This window comes from Grampus griseus (assembly GCF_964374135.1).
Source record: "Grampus griseus genome assembly, chromosome: 20".
Classification (NCBI taxonomy): domain Eukaryota; kingdom Metazoa; phylum Chordata; class Mammalia; order Artiodactyla; family Delphinidae; genus Grampus; species Grampus griseus.
The window spans coordinates 11,983,061-12,002,216 of NC_139014.1; the positions used below are offsets into that span (position 1 = coordinate 11,983,061).

At 57.4% G+C, this 19,156-nt stretch overlaps 2 protein-coding genes across 4 annotated transcripts; both read right to left on the bottom strand.

Annotated features, from left to right (window-relative positions):
• Window positions 1-55: 55 nt before the first annotated feature.
• SIRT7 (sirtuin 7) lies at window positions 56-6,579 on the bottom strand. Of its 2 annotated transcripts, XM_082678124.1 has the most exons (10): window positions 6,465-6,579; window positions 6,257-6,394; window positions 6,071-6,175; window positions 4,323-4,393; window positions 4,161-4,233; window positions 2,694-2,792; window positions 2,383-2,619; window positions 2,137-2,217; window positions 1,853-1,959; window positions 56-735 (listed from the first exon to the last, which is right to left on the bottom strand). In XM_082678124.1, the coding sequence occupies exons 1-10, from the start codon at window positions 6,555-6,557 to the stop codon at window positions 537-539; spliced, it is 1,203 nt and encodes a 400-aa protein (XP_082534250.1). In that variant the 5' UTR covers window positions 6,558-6,579; the 3' UTR covers window positions 56-536. The 2 variants fall into 2 exon arrangements, with proteins under 2 accessions (XP_082534250.1, XP_082534249.1); XM_082678123.1 differs by having other exon boundaries at window positions 2,137-2,619.
• A 178-nt stretch (window positions 6,580-6,757) lies between these two features.
• Window positions 6,758-15,947, bottom strand: MAFG (MAF bZIP transcription factor G). 2 transcript variants are annotated; one of them, XM_082678159.1, is made up of 3 exons: window positions 15,742-15,947; window positions 11,610-11,672; window positions 6,758-11,512 (listed from the first exon to the last, which is right to left on the bottom strand). In XM_082678159.1, exons 2-3 carry the CDS (start codon window positions 11,643-11,645, stop codon window positions 11,060-11,062), a joined length of 489 nt encoding a protein of 162 aa, XP_082534285.1. In that variant the 5' UTR covers window positions 11,646-11,672; window positions 15,742-15,947; the 3' UTR covers window positions 6,758-11,059. The 2 variants fall into 2 exon arrangements, with proteins under 2 accessions (XP_082534285.1, XP_082534284.1); XM_082678158.1 differs by lacking the exon at window positions 15,742-15,947 and adding an exon at window positions 11,822-12,009.
• Window positions 15,948-19,156: the final 3,209 nt, after the last annotated feature.

The following is a 19,156-nucleotide window of genomic DNA, read 5'->3' on the forward strand; positions in this document are numbered from 1 at the left end:
CCCACCCACCGCTTCAGAAAGGCAGTCACTCGGTGACACGAGGAAGACAGTGCAGAGATGTTTAATAACAATAAAAAGGCCTGCTGAGAGCCAAGGCTCAAAAACCACTCCTTTGCAGCATACCCAATACAGAAAAAGGCTTCTATAAACTTAACATTTTTAGTAAGAAGTGGTAGAAATAGAGTTGAGGCCCCTGAGACTAGCCTAGTGAATGAGGTAAGGCAGCCGTGTGCTTCCTCTTTGCGGCCAAGTGTGAAATAACACGAGTCCTGTTTTCACAGAGGGTGTGGCTGCCACCTCTTTAGAAGAGGCTGCTTGGGCGAGGTGTCTTCCATCATTAGGCCCATGCAGGGGGGCAACCACAGCAGTGCAAGGGAGCTTTCCACAATGACAAATGGCTAAACATGTCAGGGTGAAAATGTCACCCCCAGAGAATTCCAGGGGCAGTCCTGGCCTTAACAGTGCCACTTGCCCCTGAAGAAGAAGAGTCCTGGTCATTTGCAAAGTGCCATCATTGTTCTCGGTCATGCAACAGGTTATGTTACTTTCTTCCTTTTTGTGCGCTTGGTGCAGCCCCTGCCAAACCAGCCACCCAGGACAGGGGCTGAGCTAAGTGGTGCACCCCGGTCCCCAGGCCCAGGTTCTTCTCGACTTCTGCACAGCGACTTGCGACTGTGGCTGCCTTCTTCACCCGCACGCAGGGGAGTGGCCAGCGAGAAGATGGGGTCCTGCCACCTACGCAAAGGGAAAGCTGGGTCAGGCGTGCCTGGGAGCCCCTCATAATCACAACCCGCCCCAGGACGGGAAAGCTGACTGAGGTCACCCTGCGTCCCTCCCACGTCTTAACCATGGCTGGGCTTTGCTCAGTGGTAGCTCCACAACATCTGCGAGAGGGGTAAGCTCCGCAAGTAACTCAAAGGCTAGCACCCAGACTAGCCCAGCCTCTGCAGAATTCAGTCCTCGTCGGTGATTGAGGGGGCTGTGCACACATGGGGTAGGGCGGCAGTAGCCCCAGGAGGGGTGAGTCACTAGCCAACTCTGGGCCCCACCTTTCACTTGTACGGCCAGGGACAGGTAGACCAGACCCTCTTCCCCTTCCCAGACTGCAGGACTTGATGGGAGGGAAGCTGACTAGGGAGGCGCGGCCTAAACACTACACCGTGAAGAGATCATGTGTCTGACTGAGATGTAGAACCACATATCATAAACTTAATATACAGATAAGCACTGATAAAGAAAATGAGCTAAGTTAATGTGGAAAAAAAAAAAAGTACAGTACACAACAGGCCCACATTACAGAACACCACAAACATAACATACAAGAATTGCCAGGCCCAGAAGGTGAAGGGATCCTTAATTCTCCAACCCTTTGATTAAAAGAAGTTATTGATTTCCCCTATAAGACCCTGAAAATTCACAGAGAAAGAAAGTGTAAACTTTTCACTCAATACACACACCACATCTCAATTATCACAAATTCTGTATTCAGGCACAATCTGTTTAAGCTTCCCCAAAGTATTCCAGCTCCCCAAGCCAGTGCACCCAGATCCTGACGAGCAGAGTTGCTGAGAGCACATCCCTTCAAGGCACCTTCCCGTCCAGGCTGCCTGAGGTGAAGGGGGACATCCAGGTGTGCCCTGGCAGATTCCCTCTCCCCGCAGGAATCACGCCAGCCAGGACACCTCAGCCAATGCTGGGGCTGGTCCCTGCAGAGGCCACCACACTGCAGTCACGCCTCAGATGCCATCTGCCGCAGCTCAGAGCTTTCTCTACACTCAGCTCACAAAAGACAACAGATACAACCCATCCACACAGGGGCAGGGAAGTGGGGGATGTGTCTGTGCCCCCTCACCTGCTGTAGCGGGGGATCTCCAGGCCCAGCTCATCCATGAGGAGCCGCATGACGTCATCACACTTTCCGTGCAGCTTCAGGGCAGCCCAGTCATCCTTCGGGGTCCACTGGGGACAGGAAAAGGTAAGTGAGGACAGCACCTCACTCCTTCCCAATGGCCTGCTGGCCTTGGCCCCTACTCAGCCAGACCTCGTGGTGCATTAGTGTGGGACATAAATGTCCCAGGGACTGCTGGCTCTCCTAAGGCCCAGGTGTAGGGAGGCACCTCTGAGCACCTGAGTTACCTGCAAGTTCACAATGTAGAGCTTGGGCCGCCGGCTGGGGGGCTTGGTCATGCACCAGAGGTGTGGATACTTCTTTAGAACCTGTGGGAATGGACGGATGGACAGACAGACCACACACACACACACACACACACACACACACACACACACACCAGGGAAGGAGGCTACAGGAAGCTGGGGTCTAAGGCTGAGCTGGCCAGCTGCGGGAAGGCTCACCCGTTCCCATCCACAGTGCCATTCGCATACCTTTAAGCTGGAGCCTAAGCACAGGATTGTGTCTGCTCTGCTGGCAGCCTGGGTGGCCGCCTCCCAGTTCAGAGGCTGTCCCAATGTCCCCCTCTCCCCAAAGTGCACGATGGTGTCCCGGAGCTGGGCCCCGCACTTGTGGCAGGTGCGGCCGGTCTGGTGTCGGTGCAGGGCGGTGCGCTCCGTCACATCAAACACCCGCACATACTCCCTGTTGGGAGTGCAGGCTGTGCAGACCTGAGGAGAGTAGGGCCCTGTGAGCAGGAGCCACTGGCCTGCCCAGTCCCCCGAGTCCCAGAGGGACCGCTCACTTCGATATACATGTTCCCGTGGAGCTCCGACATGGCTGTGCGAGGCAGCCCGCTCCGCAGGTGGAGCCCGTCACAGTTCTGAGACACCACGTGCTGCACCTGGAAGGGCGACAGTGGCAGTCAGCAGGAGGAAGGGGGGAAGCAGCACTCAGGAGTGAAACCATACCGAGCCCTGCCCGCCCCAGAGCCCCCAAGCCAGCGGCAACTCCGACCCTGCACAAAGCATCGAAGGCAAACCCAGGGCAGCAGGCTGGTCCCAGTAGGACTCAGGAAGCTCCGGTGGGGGGGGCCCTGGGCCCACCCCCAAAGACTCAGAAGCCCTAGGAGCCCACAGGAGGGCAAATGTTTGCACCGCCCCCTCTTGGCTGGAAAGGAGCTTGGGGCCCAAACTGATGCTCTCTTGGGTCATCATGCTTCAGGTCCTTGAAGGCCCAGGAGGCTCGACCCCTTCCCCACTCGGTTGCAGGTGCTTAGCAGAGGATCTCCAGAGGTTTCCTACTAGCCTCCCCTGTATCTAGGTGGCTCCTGAGGTCTGTGGGAAAAATGCAAGAGAAACACAAGGGGAAGGGGCTACCCTCACGAGCTCTGGGCCTGTGTGGACCCTCTATGTGATGATTCAGCAGAGAGGCTGCTCTCTACTCTTGGAGAGGAAACACAGGAGGAGTAGAGGTAGGCTCAAACCAGGAATCTAAACTGCTTGGTGGGCACTCATCACAGGGTCCACTGACTGATGGAAGTAGGATGCAGTTGTCACCTGGGCACCAAAGTGGCCCTCCCGGTCCTCGCCGTGGACCCAGTGAGTACAATCAGCCCTCCGTATCTGACGGTTCTACATCCGCAGATTCAACCAACCAAATATCAAAAATATTCCGGGAAAAAAAAAATCCAGAAAGTTCCAAAAGGCAAAACTTGAATTTGCCACACGCTGGCAAGTACCTGTGTAGCATTTACATTGTATTTATATCTTTTTAAGTGGTACTGACATTTTATTAGGTATTACAAGTAATTCAGAGATGATTTAAAGTATGGAGGTGGGGAGGACTTCCCTGGTGGCGAGTGGTTAAGAATCCACCTGCCAATGCAGGGTACGTGGGTTCGAGCCCTGGTCCGGGAAGATCCCACATGCCGTGGAGCCACTAAGCCTGTGCGCCACAACTTCTGAGCCTGAACTCCGCAACAAGAGAAGCCACCGCAGTGAGAAGCCCGCGCACCGCGACGAAGAGTAGCCCCTGGTTGTCGCAACTAGAGAAAAGCCCGCTCGCAGCAACGAAGACCCAACGCAGCCAAAAATAAAATAAATTTATTTTAAAAATAAATAAGTAAGTAAATAATGAAGTATGGGGGGAGGTGTGCAGGTTATATACAAACACTACGCCATTTTATACAAGGGACTTGAGCACCCTCAGTTTTTGGTATCCAAGGGGGATACCGAAGGATGGCCGTACACCAGCCACCCTGGGCTCTTACCAGCTTCTGCTCGTGTAAGCAGGTGATGCTCATGTGGGTGAGGGTTGGCTCGGCCTCACTCAGGTCAGCAGCACTGCCAGGTAGAAGGGAAATGAAGGTGAGGAGAGCTTCAAGGTCAGGTCTCTGCTTAACTAGGTGGGAAGGCTGTGCTAGGCTGCTTACCTAATGCTTCTTCCTTTCTGAAGCAGCGTCCACACTCCATTAGGACCCCGGTAATCTGGGATAGAAGCTGCCTGCAGGTTCAGAAAGGAGATAAGCCCAGTGAAAAGACATCACTGTAGGCACTGGCAGAATTCCCAATAATTTCTCCCAGCACTTTGAGAAGTGCTGGCCCACAGACTGGCCTCAATTCGTTCCTCAGGCTGAGCATTTCCTAGTCTAACCTGTCCTCCCAGATGGAGTGCACCCGCTGTGGCTCCTTCCCTCTGCCAGGACCCCTGCACCCAAATCTGGTCCAGCTCATCCTTCTAGGCTCCAAGGAGCCCTGCCCGCCCTGGGAGACTCTCTAGCATGTAGTACAGCCTGGGCTCTGTGGCCACGTCTGTCCTCATACTGAGAGGGAGGACTGGTTAGGCTCACTGCACGCCTCCCTCCACGTTCTCACATCCTGATGCTGTAAGTGTTTCCTGGCCTACCTCCACACAGACCAACCTCTTCAATGAGATAAACATTACTGCATTTCCCAAGTTCCCAATCCAGTGAAACAGAGCCACCCCGAGAGAAGAAAAGAGATAGTGTGCCAGGATCAAGGTGCCCTGTGCTTCCTGAGGTGTGAGTGACCTCCCTTGTAGGGAGCCCTGTCTCTTCCCTGTTGCTAAAGCTCAGAAAAATGCCCACCTGACCAGTGGGTCTGACCCACATGGAAAAAGGGAACCTCAAACAGTAACAGAGCAAATTAATGAACAGCAAGTGGCTTTAGTAGCTGCTTACAGTTCTTTAAAAGATGGCATTACTGCTTTTACATAATGACAAGAGGTCACATGTGCCAGGGCTCCAGGTGTTGATAAGTTAAAGCAGTTAACATACCTCACGCATTCTCGCTACTGGGCTTCTTCAGTCATCCCTGTATGGAGTGTCTTACTTCATAAGTATCTGTAAAATCCTACCCACCCTTCAAGGCCCAGACTCAATGCCACCTCTCATAAAAAAACAACCAGATGGGTTTCCCAGCTCTCAGAGACCACAGAAGGCGTATCTGGATTTCTACTCTAGCAGCCTAGCACAGCCAGCTTCACGTTACAGTCATTCGTTTATATGGTTTATTATCGTCACCTACGGACCTCTCCACAGAAATCCTTGCTATTCACCTCTGCTGGACCTACATGTAGGTCACACTCAACTTGCACCCAGCAATTTAACAACGTGCTATCCACACTGTCAAAGCTAGTCACATTCTACCACCCAGGTAGCTTCCTGATAAAACTTATCAAAAGCCAAAGCATTTCTCTTCCTTACCTGGTGCACTCTAATGCATACTGCCTTGCATTCCACTTACCTTATTTCAACATTCAGGGGACACAACGAATGGGGAATCAGAAGACAGTTTGGGGTTTAGCTCTGCCAATATATAATCTTAGGACAAGCACCAAACTATTACATCCCGTTTTTATCCCTCTTCCTTTCCTGTCTCTAACTAGGTACAATACAAAATTCAAGCATTTAAGAATGTTTTTCTATTTTGCGAAGTTCCAATAGAGTCGTTCTGAGTTTCTCTAAGAAAAGAAAGACCCTCAAGAGGTGCTTTTAAGTCGAGCTTTTGCGAATCGGTACTGTTGCTTAACAGAAGACGGTGCTCGGTGCTGGGGTCCGACACCCAGAAGGGGGCGCCCCACGCCCGCCCCCGGCGGTCCGTGTTTCGCACAACCTGGGAGCCGACCCGGGGCGCGGCCGTCCCTGCCTCGTCTCCTTACCGTGCTGATCCCCGCGCCCGTGTAGACGACCAGGTGCTTAGCGTTTCGGACGGCGCTAGCCAGCTCCCGGACTTTCCTCCGCAGCTCCTCCGGGTCGTCGCACACCTGCCGAGACGCCGAAGCCGGTCGTGAGCCGGCCCCGGCTCGCCCGCGCCCCCGCCCGGCCCGCCCGCACCCCGGACTCGCCTCCTCCTGCCGCCGCTTCAAGCCCTCGCGCCGCCTGCTCCGGCCCTGCAGCTCGGTCACCAGGTCTTCGCTCTCGGCCAGGAGCCGGCCCTCCTCCGCGCTGCGCTCGGCCACCGCCTTCCTCAGGATGCGCGACACCTGCGGGCGCGGGGCAGGCGGTGAGGGCGGCGCGGACTGGGGGCGCGGCGCGGGGCGGGCAACGCCGTACCTGGCGGAGGCGCTCCCTCTGCTGCTCCTCCCGCAGCCTCCGGACCCGCTCCGCCGCCTTGCGCTCCAACCGGCTCAGACCCCCGGCGGCCATCTCTCCCGGGGAGACTCGCGCTTCCGCTTCCGCCTCCCGGCAGGCCGCGCGCCGACACATGCGCGCGAGGCCCGCCCCGCCCTTCCGCCCCGCCCTTGCGTCGCCCCAAGGAAGCACCTGCCAGTCTCTTTAAAAGGTGTTTATTGATCATATACAAAATAAAGAAAACCTTATATATCACAAACATACACTATGTACAGCAATAAATACCCGGGGCCCGGCCCAGTGCCGCCCCTCCTGGACAATAATTTAGCAATAAATACTGCACAGGGTAGGGAGGGCGCGAGGCCGACGCCACCCAGGTCAGCCAGAGTGCTCCAGTGGGGCCCCTCCCCACCTGGATCTTCAACAACCCCCGCCCACCCCGGCAGATCCCAGCGTACCCACCCCACCTCCTGTCTTCAGCCCTAGGCAGGGCAGGCAGGGTCTGATCAACTCTGCTCCGCCCACTTCTCAGCGCCAGGAGAGCAGCAGAGCTGGACACACTGGACAGCCCTTGTCCTGCTGCCCTAAGATGCCAGGAGAAGGCTTTCTGTACCCACTCCCGTTTGGTTAAAGGCTTCAGATTGAGGGGATGTGGGGAAGGGTGGGGCTGGGACACGAGGCTGTTAGAGGGGTCCCCCTTCACAGGTCATCGGGGACAAGCTCTCCTACACTCTAGCTCAGACTGAAGGGACACCCACGTACCAAGGCTGCTGCTGCAGAGTGGGGTGGAAATGTGTGCGACTGGTCCAACAGGTACAGCACATGCTCAGGACACAAAGGCCAGAGCAGGACAAGCCATCAGTCTCGAGGGCACACCCCTGCCTCTTCCCATCTGCTTCAAAACCAGACAGCCAAAAGGAAGGCGAAAACCGGCCAGCAAGAATTATTCAGTGGCTTCTGGGGAAAAAAATCGTTAATGTGTTGGTTCCTTTCACCAAACCACAGCCTAAAAAAGTAACTTAAAAGATCCTAGAGCGGAAACAGTGTTGCAGGCTGTGGCTTCCCAGCTGTGGACGGAAGCTTTGGCCAACCGGCCACCCCAGAGAGGGAAGTCGCAGGGACAAGATGGGGCTCGACCACCCATCCCAAAGCAGGCTGCAGCTGATCAGAGCCGTGGGCCCAGCCACCGACCATCAAGGCTGCTGCTGCTGATCAGGGTTATGCCCAGACCTGAAGCCTGGACCAAGAGTAGAAAAGCCTCCAGGGAGGCCTGGCACCCGACAGAAACCAGCACACCACAAAGCAGCCACAACTTCTCACCTGCACAAACGCAGTGCCACCTGGAGCAGCAGCCAAGAGCCATGGGGAGGGCTCCCTGGGGCCATACTCTGGGCAGGAGCTGACCTGTTCTCAAAGGGTTCTCCTCTGAAATCTGAGTGTCCATGTTGCGATAGGGAGGATGTGGGCAAGGTGTGAAGGAAGGTGCACATTATGGTTTACTTAGCGGACAAGTTTGGGAGACTTGGCCTCGGCCAAAGCCCTCAATTCGCTGTGTCAAAAAGTTGAGGAGAGAGAACACAACACACTCACAGTAGGAAAAACGAATTAACGAGAATCAGAAAGACGCCAAACAGTCACATGTGGACACAGGATCTACTGTCAATAACCAAAGTGAAGGGGAGAAGGGGCACAGCAGCCCCAGAGAGACTGGCTTGATGGGAGCAGGATGCTCCCCCAGACCCAAGGAACAGTTGCTCCAAATCCAAAAACCTCGAAAGGAAGTATAGCTTCACTAACTCCAGAAGCGTCTGTAAACCAAACCAAGGACCTGCAATTTCTGTTCAGCACATGCTCACCCTCAAACCCTCCTCTCTCTAGGTCTACAGCATGGCAGGGGTGCACAGAGATGGAGGACCACCTCCCAGCCAGGATAAAAGTGGGAACCATACTTGGTCATGGGGAGCCTGTCCCTCCCCCTGTCCAGGACAGGGCATGATCTCTCTTTAGGGATTCTTATGATGTGATTCCAACTTGCTGCTACAAGAAACATCAACTACTCTCGTCTGGACCTTAGGTGGACAAAGCCAGACTGCAGGGAGGCAAAGGAAGCCACTAAGTGATTCAGAGTCAATGGTCAAAATCTCCATTGCAGGCCAACCTGGGTACAGCCAGGAATGTCTCTGAATATCTAGGGCCAAGATCAGCCCATCAAGACAACAGAAGTTGACAGCACATCCCCCCTCCTATCCCACAGGCACACTGTAAACTCTGGGATGAAGATTCTGCTGTCCACAAGGTTAAACCCTGCCTGGCCGCATTGTTTTTCTTTTCATTAGCTCACTTGTCTGTGCCTTTTCAGGGGTTCAGGACCCCCAGAGAAGCCAACCAGCAACTCCAAGGAGTAGCCAAGCCCCACACGGCCAGAGCCAGGGCAGTAGCCTCTTGGGGAGCAGGCACCACAGGCAGCCCCATCACATGCCTACGAGCAGCTGCCTGAGCCAAGTCTGGGAGACTTGGCTGCCTCACCGAGTGGCCAGGACGGGGAGGTGGGCTCAGCCCCGGGGAAGCACCTCCACAAGCCAAGCAGTGGATCCCTGGAAGACACAGACCCCAAAGGGAGTTGAAAGAAGGCCCATAGCCAAGAGCTGCCAGCATGTTCAGGGGGAGAGGGGGGACAGGACCTGGCCCTGGAGACCGTAGCCCTTGTCTGGCACTGGTGGAGACCCCCAGGCCCTCAGGCAAGGAGAAGGGGCTGCCCCAGGTGGGCCCCGAAACCACCTGGTTCTGCCTGGGAAGCACCGTCCCGCAGCATGGAAATAGTTCTGGGATGAGTGGGCCGCGGGCCCCTGGGGTTCCCCTGCTGAGGCCCACACAAAACCCACCGGAACAAACCCCAGATTGGTGGCTGGAGCCCAAACACATTGACTGGAGGCCAGAAGGAAGACAGTCGGGGGCAGCTTGGCCCTGGCCTGGCGGGCACCCACAGTGACTCCTTGTGGTCCCTGCAAGCCCCCACCCAGGGCCAGAGATGGTGGGCAAGGAAGTAGTGAGGGGGCGGGAAGGGGGCCCAGGATGACCCCCAGTTTCACCTACCCTGCCACTGGATCAGCCCAAGCCTGAGACACACATGCGAAACCAAGGGTCAGCAGAGGGGTGTGGCAGAGCCCTGCATCTGACCCCCCGGGGGCTCGGGGTGGGTGCCAAAGCAGAAGAGGCTGGGCTGGAGGCACAGACACCCAAGCTCCACTGGAGCAGGCGCAGCCTGGCACTACAGCCCAGGCCTGACAAGCCAGCAGAAGCAAAACCACAACCAAATCCAAAAAACAAACACGGGAGAACAGACACAAGAAGTGACACCCACAGGTCAAAGGTCACCAGAAGCACCAGCACGTGACGCTGCACAAGACCTCACCAGGCACAGACAACACCACGGCACCGGCAAGAGACGGAAGCAGGAAGGGCAAAGGAGTAAGTCACTTTCGGTACAATTGCAAAAGAGATAGCAAAGAGGACGTCAGGACGCGCCTTCTGGTCGCTCACGGCTTGGCTTTTTTTTTGTCTTTTTTTTAACTAAGTTTTATAAATAACGTCTGATAACTCTGTGTATATAAAAACTAAACTTCAACAGCCACAAAGACTTGTCTGTAAGTTTACAAGAAAGGATTTTTTTTTCTTTTTTTAAAGTAGCAAAGTTTCTATTATACTTTCTTCCCTTTTCTGTTTATACGGTCAAATGTTCTCGCTTTTTTTTTTTTAAAAAGACAGTTTTATAAATACTCTGCAGCTTTTTTTTTCTTTAGCTTTTAAACATATAATTTAATAACTTCGTAAAAGGAACTTCTCTCTTTTAAATAAAGGGCTATGTAACCACACAAATAGGTCATGTAAACAGTGACACGGGACCCATCGCAGGACACTGGACACACCCTTCACGTACGCTCACAACCAGTGATTTGGTCTTGTTCAGTGCAACACGTCAGGTGTGAGTGCCAAGGCCCCCGGCCCACAGCCACACGACACCCCATCCCCCCCAGCGCCAGACCAGTGGCCCGCCTGTCCAGGGCCCTCAGGGACAGCCTACTCTGCAGAGCAGTGCCTACCTATGCCTGCAGGCCGAGCTGAGAGTGAACTGCCCGGCCTCCCGCTAGCCTGGCGGCTGTCAGAGCCTGTGGGCCATTCTGCAAGGAGAACAGCCTCTCTCCTGCCCTGCAGCCCTCCCTGCTCAGGGACACATGTGCCCCAGAGCACCCGGTCAATCTTTCTCTCTGTTCACTCCCACAGGCCGACTCTGGACTCCAAGCCCACCTGCTCGTGGGACAAAGGGGGCGGGGGCGACCCCACGTCACCACCAAACTGACCAATCCCAACGTACAAAACACACGATGACAACGACGAGATCAAAGGGGCTCAGCCCGGCGCCCCTGGGGTGCAGGTTGTGCTTTGCAGGGAAGGGAGGAGGTAGGAGAGGAGGAAAAGAAGAGAAGAGGAGAAAGAGGAGGGAGGGAGAAGGGGACAGGGCTGCTGAATTTGCCATGCGCCTACTGGCCCCTTGCAGACCCGCCTGGGCAAGCGCATCCCTACGACCGGGCGTCCGTCTTGGACTTTACTATCGTGATGACGCTGGTGGCGGCCACCTTGCCAGGGACGAGGGGCCCCAAGCCAGCAGCAAGGGGACCCCGAGCTGGCGCCACAGGGCTTCGGGCCACGGTCCTGGCGAAGTTCTGCAGGGCCTCGTACTTGGAGCGCAGGGCATCGAGCTCCAGCTTCATGCTGGCGTTCTCCGAGGCCAGCTTCTCCACCTCCTGCTGCAGCTCTGCCTTCTGCTTCTCCAGCTCCTCCTTCTGGGTCACCCGCTTCACGCGGCAGCTGGCGGCATAGCCGCGGTTCTTGAGCGTGCGCCGGCGCTGCTTCAGCTGGATGATCTCCTCCTTGGACAGGCCCCGCAGGTGCTGGTTCAGCTCCCGCACTGACATGGTCACCAGCTCCTCATCTGTCAGGCTGGTGCCATTCTCTCCCGGCTCCCGCTTCACCTGGGGAGGGCATAGCGCACGAGGTCACAGGCCAAGTGGGGGCAGTCTGCCCCTGTGCCACTCCAGCCCTGAGACACTGCCCACCCTATCTGCTCACCTTCAAGGCCTTGTTTCCTTTATTGGGGGTCGTCATAACCCGAGGGCACAGCAAGCAGGCACTCTGTGAGACAGGGAGCGTAGGTCAGGACCCTGGAGACCCTTCCCCTCCCCAGTCCACACAGAGCCCTGAGCCCCCTTACACCCTCTGCCCACTCAGGGGAAGGCACCCAGTCCCCAGCCTCACCCCTTGCCCGCCCATTCCCCTGATACCTGGCCTCAAGGACCGCCCTTAAGCCTCGCCTCTCCCAAGCTGGGCTGCTCCCTGTCCCCCTGCCCCTAGGGAACCAGGTGGGAGACCAGGAGGGTCTGATGGGGGAAGGGGAACTGAAGGGCTATTAGGGAGGCAGAGGCAAGAAAAGGGGCCAGGGGAGAGATTAGAAGGATGAGGGAGGGGCCAGCCTAGAAGGAAGCCGGGAGCTTTAAAAATAACCCCAGTGCGCCCCAGAGCACGGCTGTTCCTGGCGAGTCATGCTGACTCAGCACATCGCTCCCGCTCTCTCACCAGCCTGGCACTCCCCAAGGCCGCCAGCCAACACAGCTCCAGGGGACGGGCAGCAGCAAGCTGCTGGGGCGACGAAGGCCAGCCTGGCCAGCAGCAGGTGAGGGCCAGGGCCAGCGCCCCTGTGAGCGTGTCCTCTAGGGCTCTACCTCCCCTAAGCTGGCCTGGGGCAAAGCCCTGCTCCCATGAAGGCTCACTGGGCGTCCCCGCTGGGGACTCGGGCAGAGGAGAGGATGCAGGAGAGCGCCAATTCTCCCAGACGGCTCACTTTGAAGAGCAGCAAACGGAGCTGTCCAACCAGCTCTGACTCTGTCTTTAACACTGGTGGGAGTTCCCCAAACCTACTGGTGGCAGACACTCCAGCCGGAGAAGCCGGGCCCCAGGCCCCTTGGCCCTCTCTGTCCACCTCTGCTGCTGATGGAGTAACCATCCTGTGGCTTTGGGTTGCAGCCTTTTGTACTCTGCCCCACCCCATCCAGGGTATTTCACAAGAGTGCCCACAATCGACCCCCCAGCGGCCTGCTCAGCCCTCTCTGGCCACTGACTACTCTCTGGCTCCCTGCTCAGGGTCCGCACCCACAGGGCAAGGAACAAAAACCAGAGGCCCCCCTCCCACCCACTTGGTCATCTTTTTCGCAGCCCTGCCAAGGACATTTTTACCCACCTAGTCCTGGGATTCCTGGCTCAGGTGGACCCCCTCTGCCCACCCCCACTCCCTCCATGACCTTCCAGGTTAGATGCAGGGAGGTAAACGGAGGCCTAACAAGCACTGTGGTGCCCTCCTGGAGAAGCTACAAGCACTCAGGCAATTTGGGGCTGCGGGGTCTTCTCAGCCCTATCAGGTCACTAAAGTATGGCTGGGGAGGTGGAGGCAAACACTCACTCAGGGTAGAGACCCCTCCTCACCCAGCCCTGCATCAGGATGCGAGGCTGCAGGCAAGGGGGCCAGAGACGCCTCCCCACAGCCATGCCCCGAGGCTCCAGCCCCAATGTTCTTCCAGAGCAGAGGATGGGGCAGAGGAGCTGGAGGCCAGAAGGTCCTCAGGGCCCCACGCCTACCCCCGGAGTCAAGTCCTCAAGGCAGAGCTGGAGGAGCTCCCCCAACCTCAGGTCCAGGTACAGCGTCACTGCACTGGTCCTGCCACTGTCAGTCCAAAGGAAAAGCCCTGGCACCAGCTTTTCCCACCCGCCATCCTCCCTCCACCCCACGAATGCTGAGCACACGGTGACTTCCTGAAGAGATCACACAGAAAAGTGCCGAGCGTGGCGGCTGGGAGCTGAAAAGTGCCTCCTCGGCAGATTTCACCCTCCACAGAAGCCCTGAACTCAGCACAAGTGAAGCCAATCGCCTCCTAATCAAAGGTGTGCTTGTGCTCGGGTGGGGGAGGGGTGGGTCTCAGCAAAGCCCATGCATCCAGCCTCCTGGCCTTGTCTCCACTACCTGGGGACACACACTGATGGGACAGAGACAGCTTTTGGGCATGGGCTGGGATTGATGGCTCAGGGCACCTCTAGAAACCAGAGGGAGGGGATCCCAGAGACTGGATCAAGAACCCTCAGCCCTCCTCCCGCCTCTGCTCCCCCTGAGGCTGAGCACATTTTGTGGAGAAGGCATGGGTGGTCCCAAGAGCACTGATCCACCAAGGTACCCAGGGCCACCCACTCAAGGTGAGAGCCAGCCGGAAAGGGGAAAGAACTCCATCCCCTTCCCCTGGGCCCAAACTCCAGGGCATGGACAGTAGACAAGAGGCCAGCCCGCCCCTGTTCCTTCTCCTGTCCTGCAAACCCCAGTGGCCAAACCTCCCAAGCCAAGGCAGGTGTGGCCTTGGTCACTCTGGAGCCCCGACCTAGCACGCTACACTCCCACCCTGCCCTTTAGACCCACCTCCTCCAGAAGCCCTCTGAAAAAAGTCTAAAACTTAATTTCCACCAAAGCATAAGTAGCTGAGAAGATGTGAAAAAACATCCCTCCAGGAATCTGCATTTTCCTGGGGCATAAAATTCCAGCCAAAAGATCAGCTGAAGTGTTAAGACATCTGGCATCTATAAGCTCAGGGATGGGGGAGAGGGCAGGGGCAGGGAATGTCTGAGGACAAACTACAAGGTCAGCCTTACCTAGCCATGAACGCATGGGCAAGAATGGTCAGCTCTGGTCTAGACGAAACACTCCCCCACCCCTGAAGACCAGGAACCATTCATACACCCAGGAAAAGTGGCTCAAGCCACACCACCCTTAGGCTGTCACTCCCCAGGAGTCCCTACCACCTGGCCTGACACCCATCAGGGCCACGTTCTTTGCTAACCTGCACAATACTGCGCCCCAACCTCAAGTGGAACAACTTTGGGGTGATTGGGATTCTTCAACCCATGCCATCCACACCAGTCCACCTGCTGGGCGCCCTCAAAGTTACCACCACCCGCAGCCTCAACCCGGACCCCAAGGCCAGGCTGCGAAGAGAGCCACAGCCTGCTCACCAGACACCTCGCTCCCCTGATCAGAGTCTAAGTCCTGCTGCCTCCTCTCATTTGCAATTTCCTGGTAGAGCTGCGCCTACTCGCCCTCTGCCCTGTCCACTGTCACCCAGGACTCTAGTACAGGCACCCCTCCTTCACCCACTGCCTCGGCCTCTTCCCACCGGGAGACTTCCCAGCCTGGCCAAACAGACCAGTCATAGGGAAAGCCTACTTCCCAGCCCGCAAGCACGGCCCCCCTAAGCTCCTCCCCTCTTCTCACTCAGAACTATTTCCCAGTTTGGGGAGCTGTCCCAGAGGCGGGTCAGGGACCAGCAGCCTGAGAAGAGCCTGCCTGGGAGGGGATGAACAGGCCAGGGGCTTCACCCTCTACCCCGGGATAACCTGCACCAAGACCTCTGTATTTACTCCTCACCCACCCTACCCTAAACTCCCACATCAGCCCAAACTTAAGCAGGCGCCCCAGCCCAGGGCCTGGCCCCTTCTCACTCCCCACGGTTTCCCTCTTACCCCTGTTTCTCGGCCTCTCAGGCCCCTAGCTCTAATCCCCCCAGGCATCAGGACGAGCATCGAGTGACCTCATGCTGATGACTCAGCAAGTCTCCTTCTGGGCTCTGGCAAGCGTGTGACGGAGCGAAGCCGGAGCGGGCAGGGTCTTCCCAGCCCCCTCTCCACGTGCCGCTTCCTCCCCCTAGCCAGCCGAGGACCCCGCGCCTGGGAGGCGTTGACACAGACACCTGATGAATCAGCAGCTCAGGCTGGGGCCGCCGAGCTCTTCCACGGAGCCCTGGGCGCCCCGCTCGACCCCACCCTTTCCTCCCGCCACCCCGGCCGTCCCTCCCTCCAGGACTCCCCGGCTTCACCGAGCAAGACCAGCGCACGCCCCACCCGCCCCTGCGGGCCCGCGCGCCCACCCCAGTACCCCCGGCGGAGGGACCAGGAGCCGCTCCGGACCGGTGGGGAAATCGAGGCATGGGCCGCCAGCAGGGCACAGGGCAGACCCAAAGCCCGGAGCACCCGGACCACGCCGCCACAGGCCGCCGGAAGGAGCAGCGGCCCCGCGAGCACCCGCCCCCGGATCGGAGCACCCGCACGCCCCCCGCTCGGCCCTGGCCCCCGGCCCCGGCCCCGGCCCCGGCCCGGCCGCCGCCGCACTCACCCACCACACTGCGGGCCCGGCGGGCCGAGGCCGGGGCGGGGCGGGACGGGCGCTCCAAGGCCGCGCGGGACTGGCCGCGCGGGGGCTCCGGGCCCAGAGTGGGAGCTCGCCGCCTGCGCGGGCCGGGCCGAGCGCACTAGGAAGGCCGGGCCGGACCAGGCTTGGGGCTCCGGATCCGCCGCCGCCGCCGCCGCCGCCGCCGCCGCCGCCGCTCCACAGACGTCACATGATGTTTGGTCACGTGGGCTCCATTCATGAAGCGGCGACGCGACCGGCTGGGGCTTAAAGGGGAAGGCGCGGCGGCGGCGGCGGCGGCGGCGGGGGGCGGGGCACGCCTGCACTGCGCCTGCGCGCCCGGGCGCCGTCGCCCGGGCAACGCAAGCCGCGCCTGGTGGGTGAGGTCTCGCGGGACTGGCCCGGGAGTGCGCTCCCGACCGGCCACGCCCCCTTCGAGGCGGGGCCTGGTGATCCTGCCCAAATGCTCTCCTGAGCCTTCTGTGTAGACGTTTCAAAGGCCACGTGTCCAGGGTGCAGGTGCGGAGGTCCCCACGCATTATGGAGAAGATTCTCATGGTGTTTCTGATGCCGTCTGTCAGACTGCATGCACTGCCTCCGTAACTGGAGCGGGTCTCATCCCTGCCAGGAACAGTGGCCTGGCACACAGGAGACCCATACGCTCCTGTAGGTGAAGGGCTTGTCCAGGATTCAAAACTTAGGTCTTCTCAAGGCCGCCTCCAAGATCCTCTGTGTAGTGGTCTGTCTTCACGCAACATCCCGAGAGCTCACATGAGTGACAAGGACTCAGGCGGTTCCTGGAACGAGTCCGGCTCAGGGTGAGTGTGAGGTAAACATCTGTTGAATTAATAGTTGATGTAGGAATTGCACCTTTCCTTTCCTGTTTCATCAACACCTGCCTGGAACTCAGGTCACTGGTCCATGTCTGCTCCTGCACTTTCTGTAAGGAGTTCTCACTGCTGTTCAAAATTCCCAGAGAAAGAGGTGACGAAAGGAAGAAGAGAAATTGAAGGGATCCAATTTCTACGTTGATTTACCTTCTCAAGTGTAAAGCCAGGAAGGGTGACCTACCCTGCCAGGCAGGTCAGTAGAAATCAGGTGAGCTGAAAGAGGGATGAGTGAGGGCTGCTGGGTCCTCAAGGGGATTCAGTGCCACTGAATGAATGATGGAGGCCAACCCAGGAGGCCCCCAGAGCCAGGGGACATCAAGGTGTCAGCAGCTCTCCCTGCCAGACTCCAGTAGCTTCCCTCTGAACCTACAGGGCCTTAATATGCCCAGGGCAAGACTTCTAAAGCCCTCAACTTTTTGTTGTTGTTGCCTCTCCCATTGCGGAGCACAGGCTCCGGATGCGCAGGCTCAGCGGCCATGGCTCACGGGCCTAGCTGCTCCGCGGCATCTGGGATTTTCCCAGACAGGGGCATGAACCCGTGTCCCCTGCATCGGCAGGCGGACTCTCAACCACTGCGCCACCAGAGAAGCCCAAGCCCTCAACTTTTATTGTACTAAATCACAAAGACTTGCCTCTGAGGCCAAGAAAGAGGTCCTTTTGGACCTCTAGCATCCTCACCACCAGCTGCCGGCTCCTTCTGGCCTGCTCTGCTCAGGTCTGTGCTCACACTTGCAGGGGGTTCCCCAGGTGTCAGTCCTTGCAGAACACCAGAGACCTCATAGCTTTCTTCCCGCATCACACCCCTTCTCAGGCCCGTGTGGCTCTGCCCCACTTCCCCACATCTGGCTTTTGGTGGTTGGGACCAAGGCTCACATTCCTGCCTGCTGAAACCCAGTGTGTTTTTCACGGGGTGGCGCAAAGCCCACCGCAAAGCTCGTCTGGACTCCTGTGCCTCCTCCCAGGCTGTGACGTGTGATTCTTCACTTTAGAGCCACCTGCTGGCTTCCTCCAGACCCCAGACCCAGGGCACATGTGGGAGCAGCAGGCCCCCCTTGTCTTATTGGTCAGCACCTGACACACACAGCAGGCACTCAAACAGTGAGACTGGCCTTGACTTAAGGGAACAGTCAGGGGGAAGCTTTGGTCCTGGGCAGATGTGTGGCCTTTGGGACAATCTCTTCTGGGACATCTTTTCCCCAGAGGGAGGGTGCCAGGGTCTCCCTGCACTGCCAAGTACTTTGCCAGGGGAGGCCCACAGCCCACCTCACGCCAGCTTCTATCCACCAGCATGGTGGCCTGTGCCAGGGGTTTATGCCTTAGGAGGGCCCTGTAGGGACTCTAGGCCCCGTGAGAGCCTTGGGCAGTCGGTACATGGGGTGTGACCTAGACTCTGGAGGCCACCCTGGCAGGGTCAAGGGTATATGGTCTTGCCCCTCACTTGCTCTGTTTTTCCTGTCTCCTGTAGATTTGGAAGACTGGGTCCTTGTCCTCAGAGTGCTCCCTCTCCTACCCCACTTGCATCAGGCCTTGGTTCTAAGTAGGCCCAGGGGAAGGAAACGAACTGGAGTTGAGACCTTGCAATGTAGTTCCTGGAAAACCTCTGCCCAGGGGCTCTCCTGGTCCCCTCCCCTGCCCCTCCTGGGACCCATTGCTTCACCTGGGTGCCCCCTGCCAACACCCTACAGACACCCAGCCCCGCTCCTCTGATATACTCACCCGGGTGTGTGTGTGTGTGTGTCTTACTGTTTCTGTGCTCAGTAACTGTTGATCAAACAAATGTGAGCACTCCTGGCCCCATAAAGGGTTCTGACCTCAGCAGCTCCTTTGATCTTGTGGGCCTCCTGTGATGGTTAATTTTACATCAACCTTTGGGCCATGGGGTGACCAGATATTATTGTTTCTGTGAGGGTGTTTTTGCATGAAATTAACATGTAAATCAGTAGACTTCAACATTAGACCAAATTAACATTTTAACCAGTAAAGCAGATTGCTCTCCATATGTGGGTGGGCATCACTCAAGCAGTTGAAGGCCTGAATAGAACAGAAGACCAACCCTCTGCAGAGTAAGACAGAATTCTCCATCAGTCTGCCTTCAGACATCACCTGCAACATCAGCTCTCCCTGCCTGATGGCCTTTGAATCGAAATATTGGCTCTCTCCAGGTCTCCAGCCTGCCTGCTAGCCTCCATAATTGTGTGAGCCAACTCCTTATAATAAATCTCTTTTGTTTCTATATTCCCTCTTCTATATATATAAGCCATCTCCTACTGGTTGTTTCTCTGGAGAACCCTAATACACTTTCCTAGGAAGCTTCTTCCTCACCCACCCTTGGCCTCACCTGGGTGAGTCGGGGAGACATCTGCCCCCACCAAACCAGGAGGCATAGAGGGTGCTGAGGCTGATGCCCCTCCCACAGCAGGGCCTGCCAAGCCCAGCTTCCAGTGCCAGCTTCCAGTCATGCCTCTAGTGACTGAGGCCCCAGAAGCCCCCTCCCCCTCTGCTCATTGGAG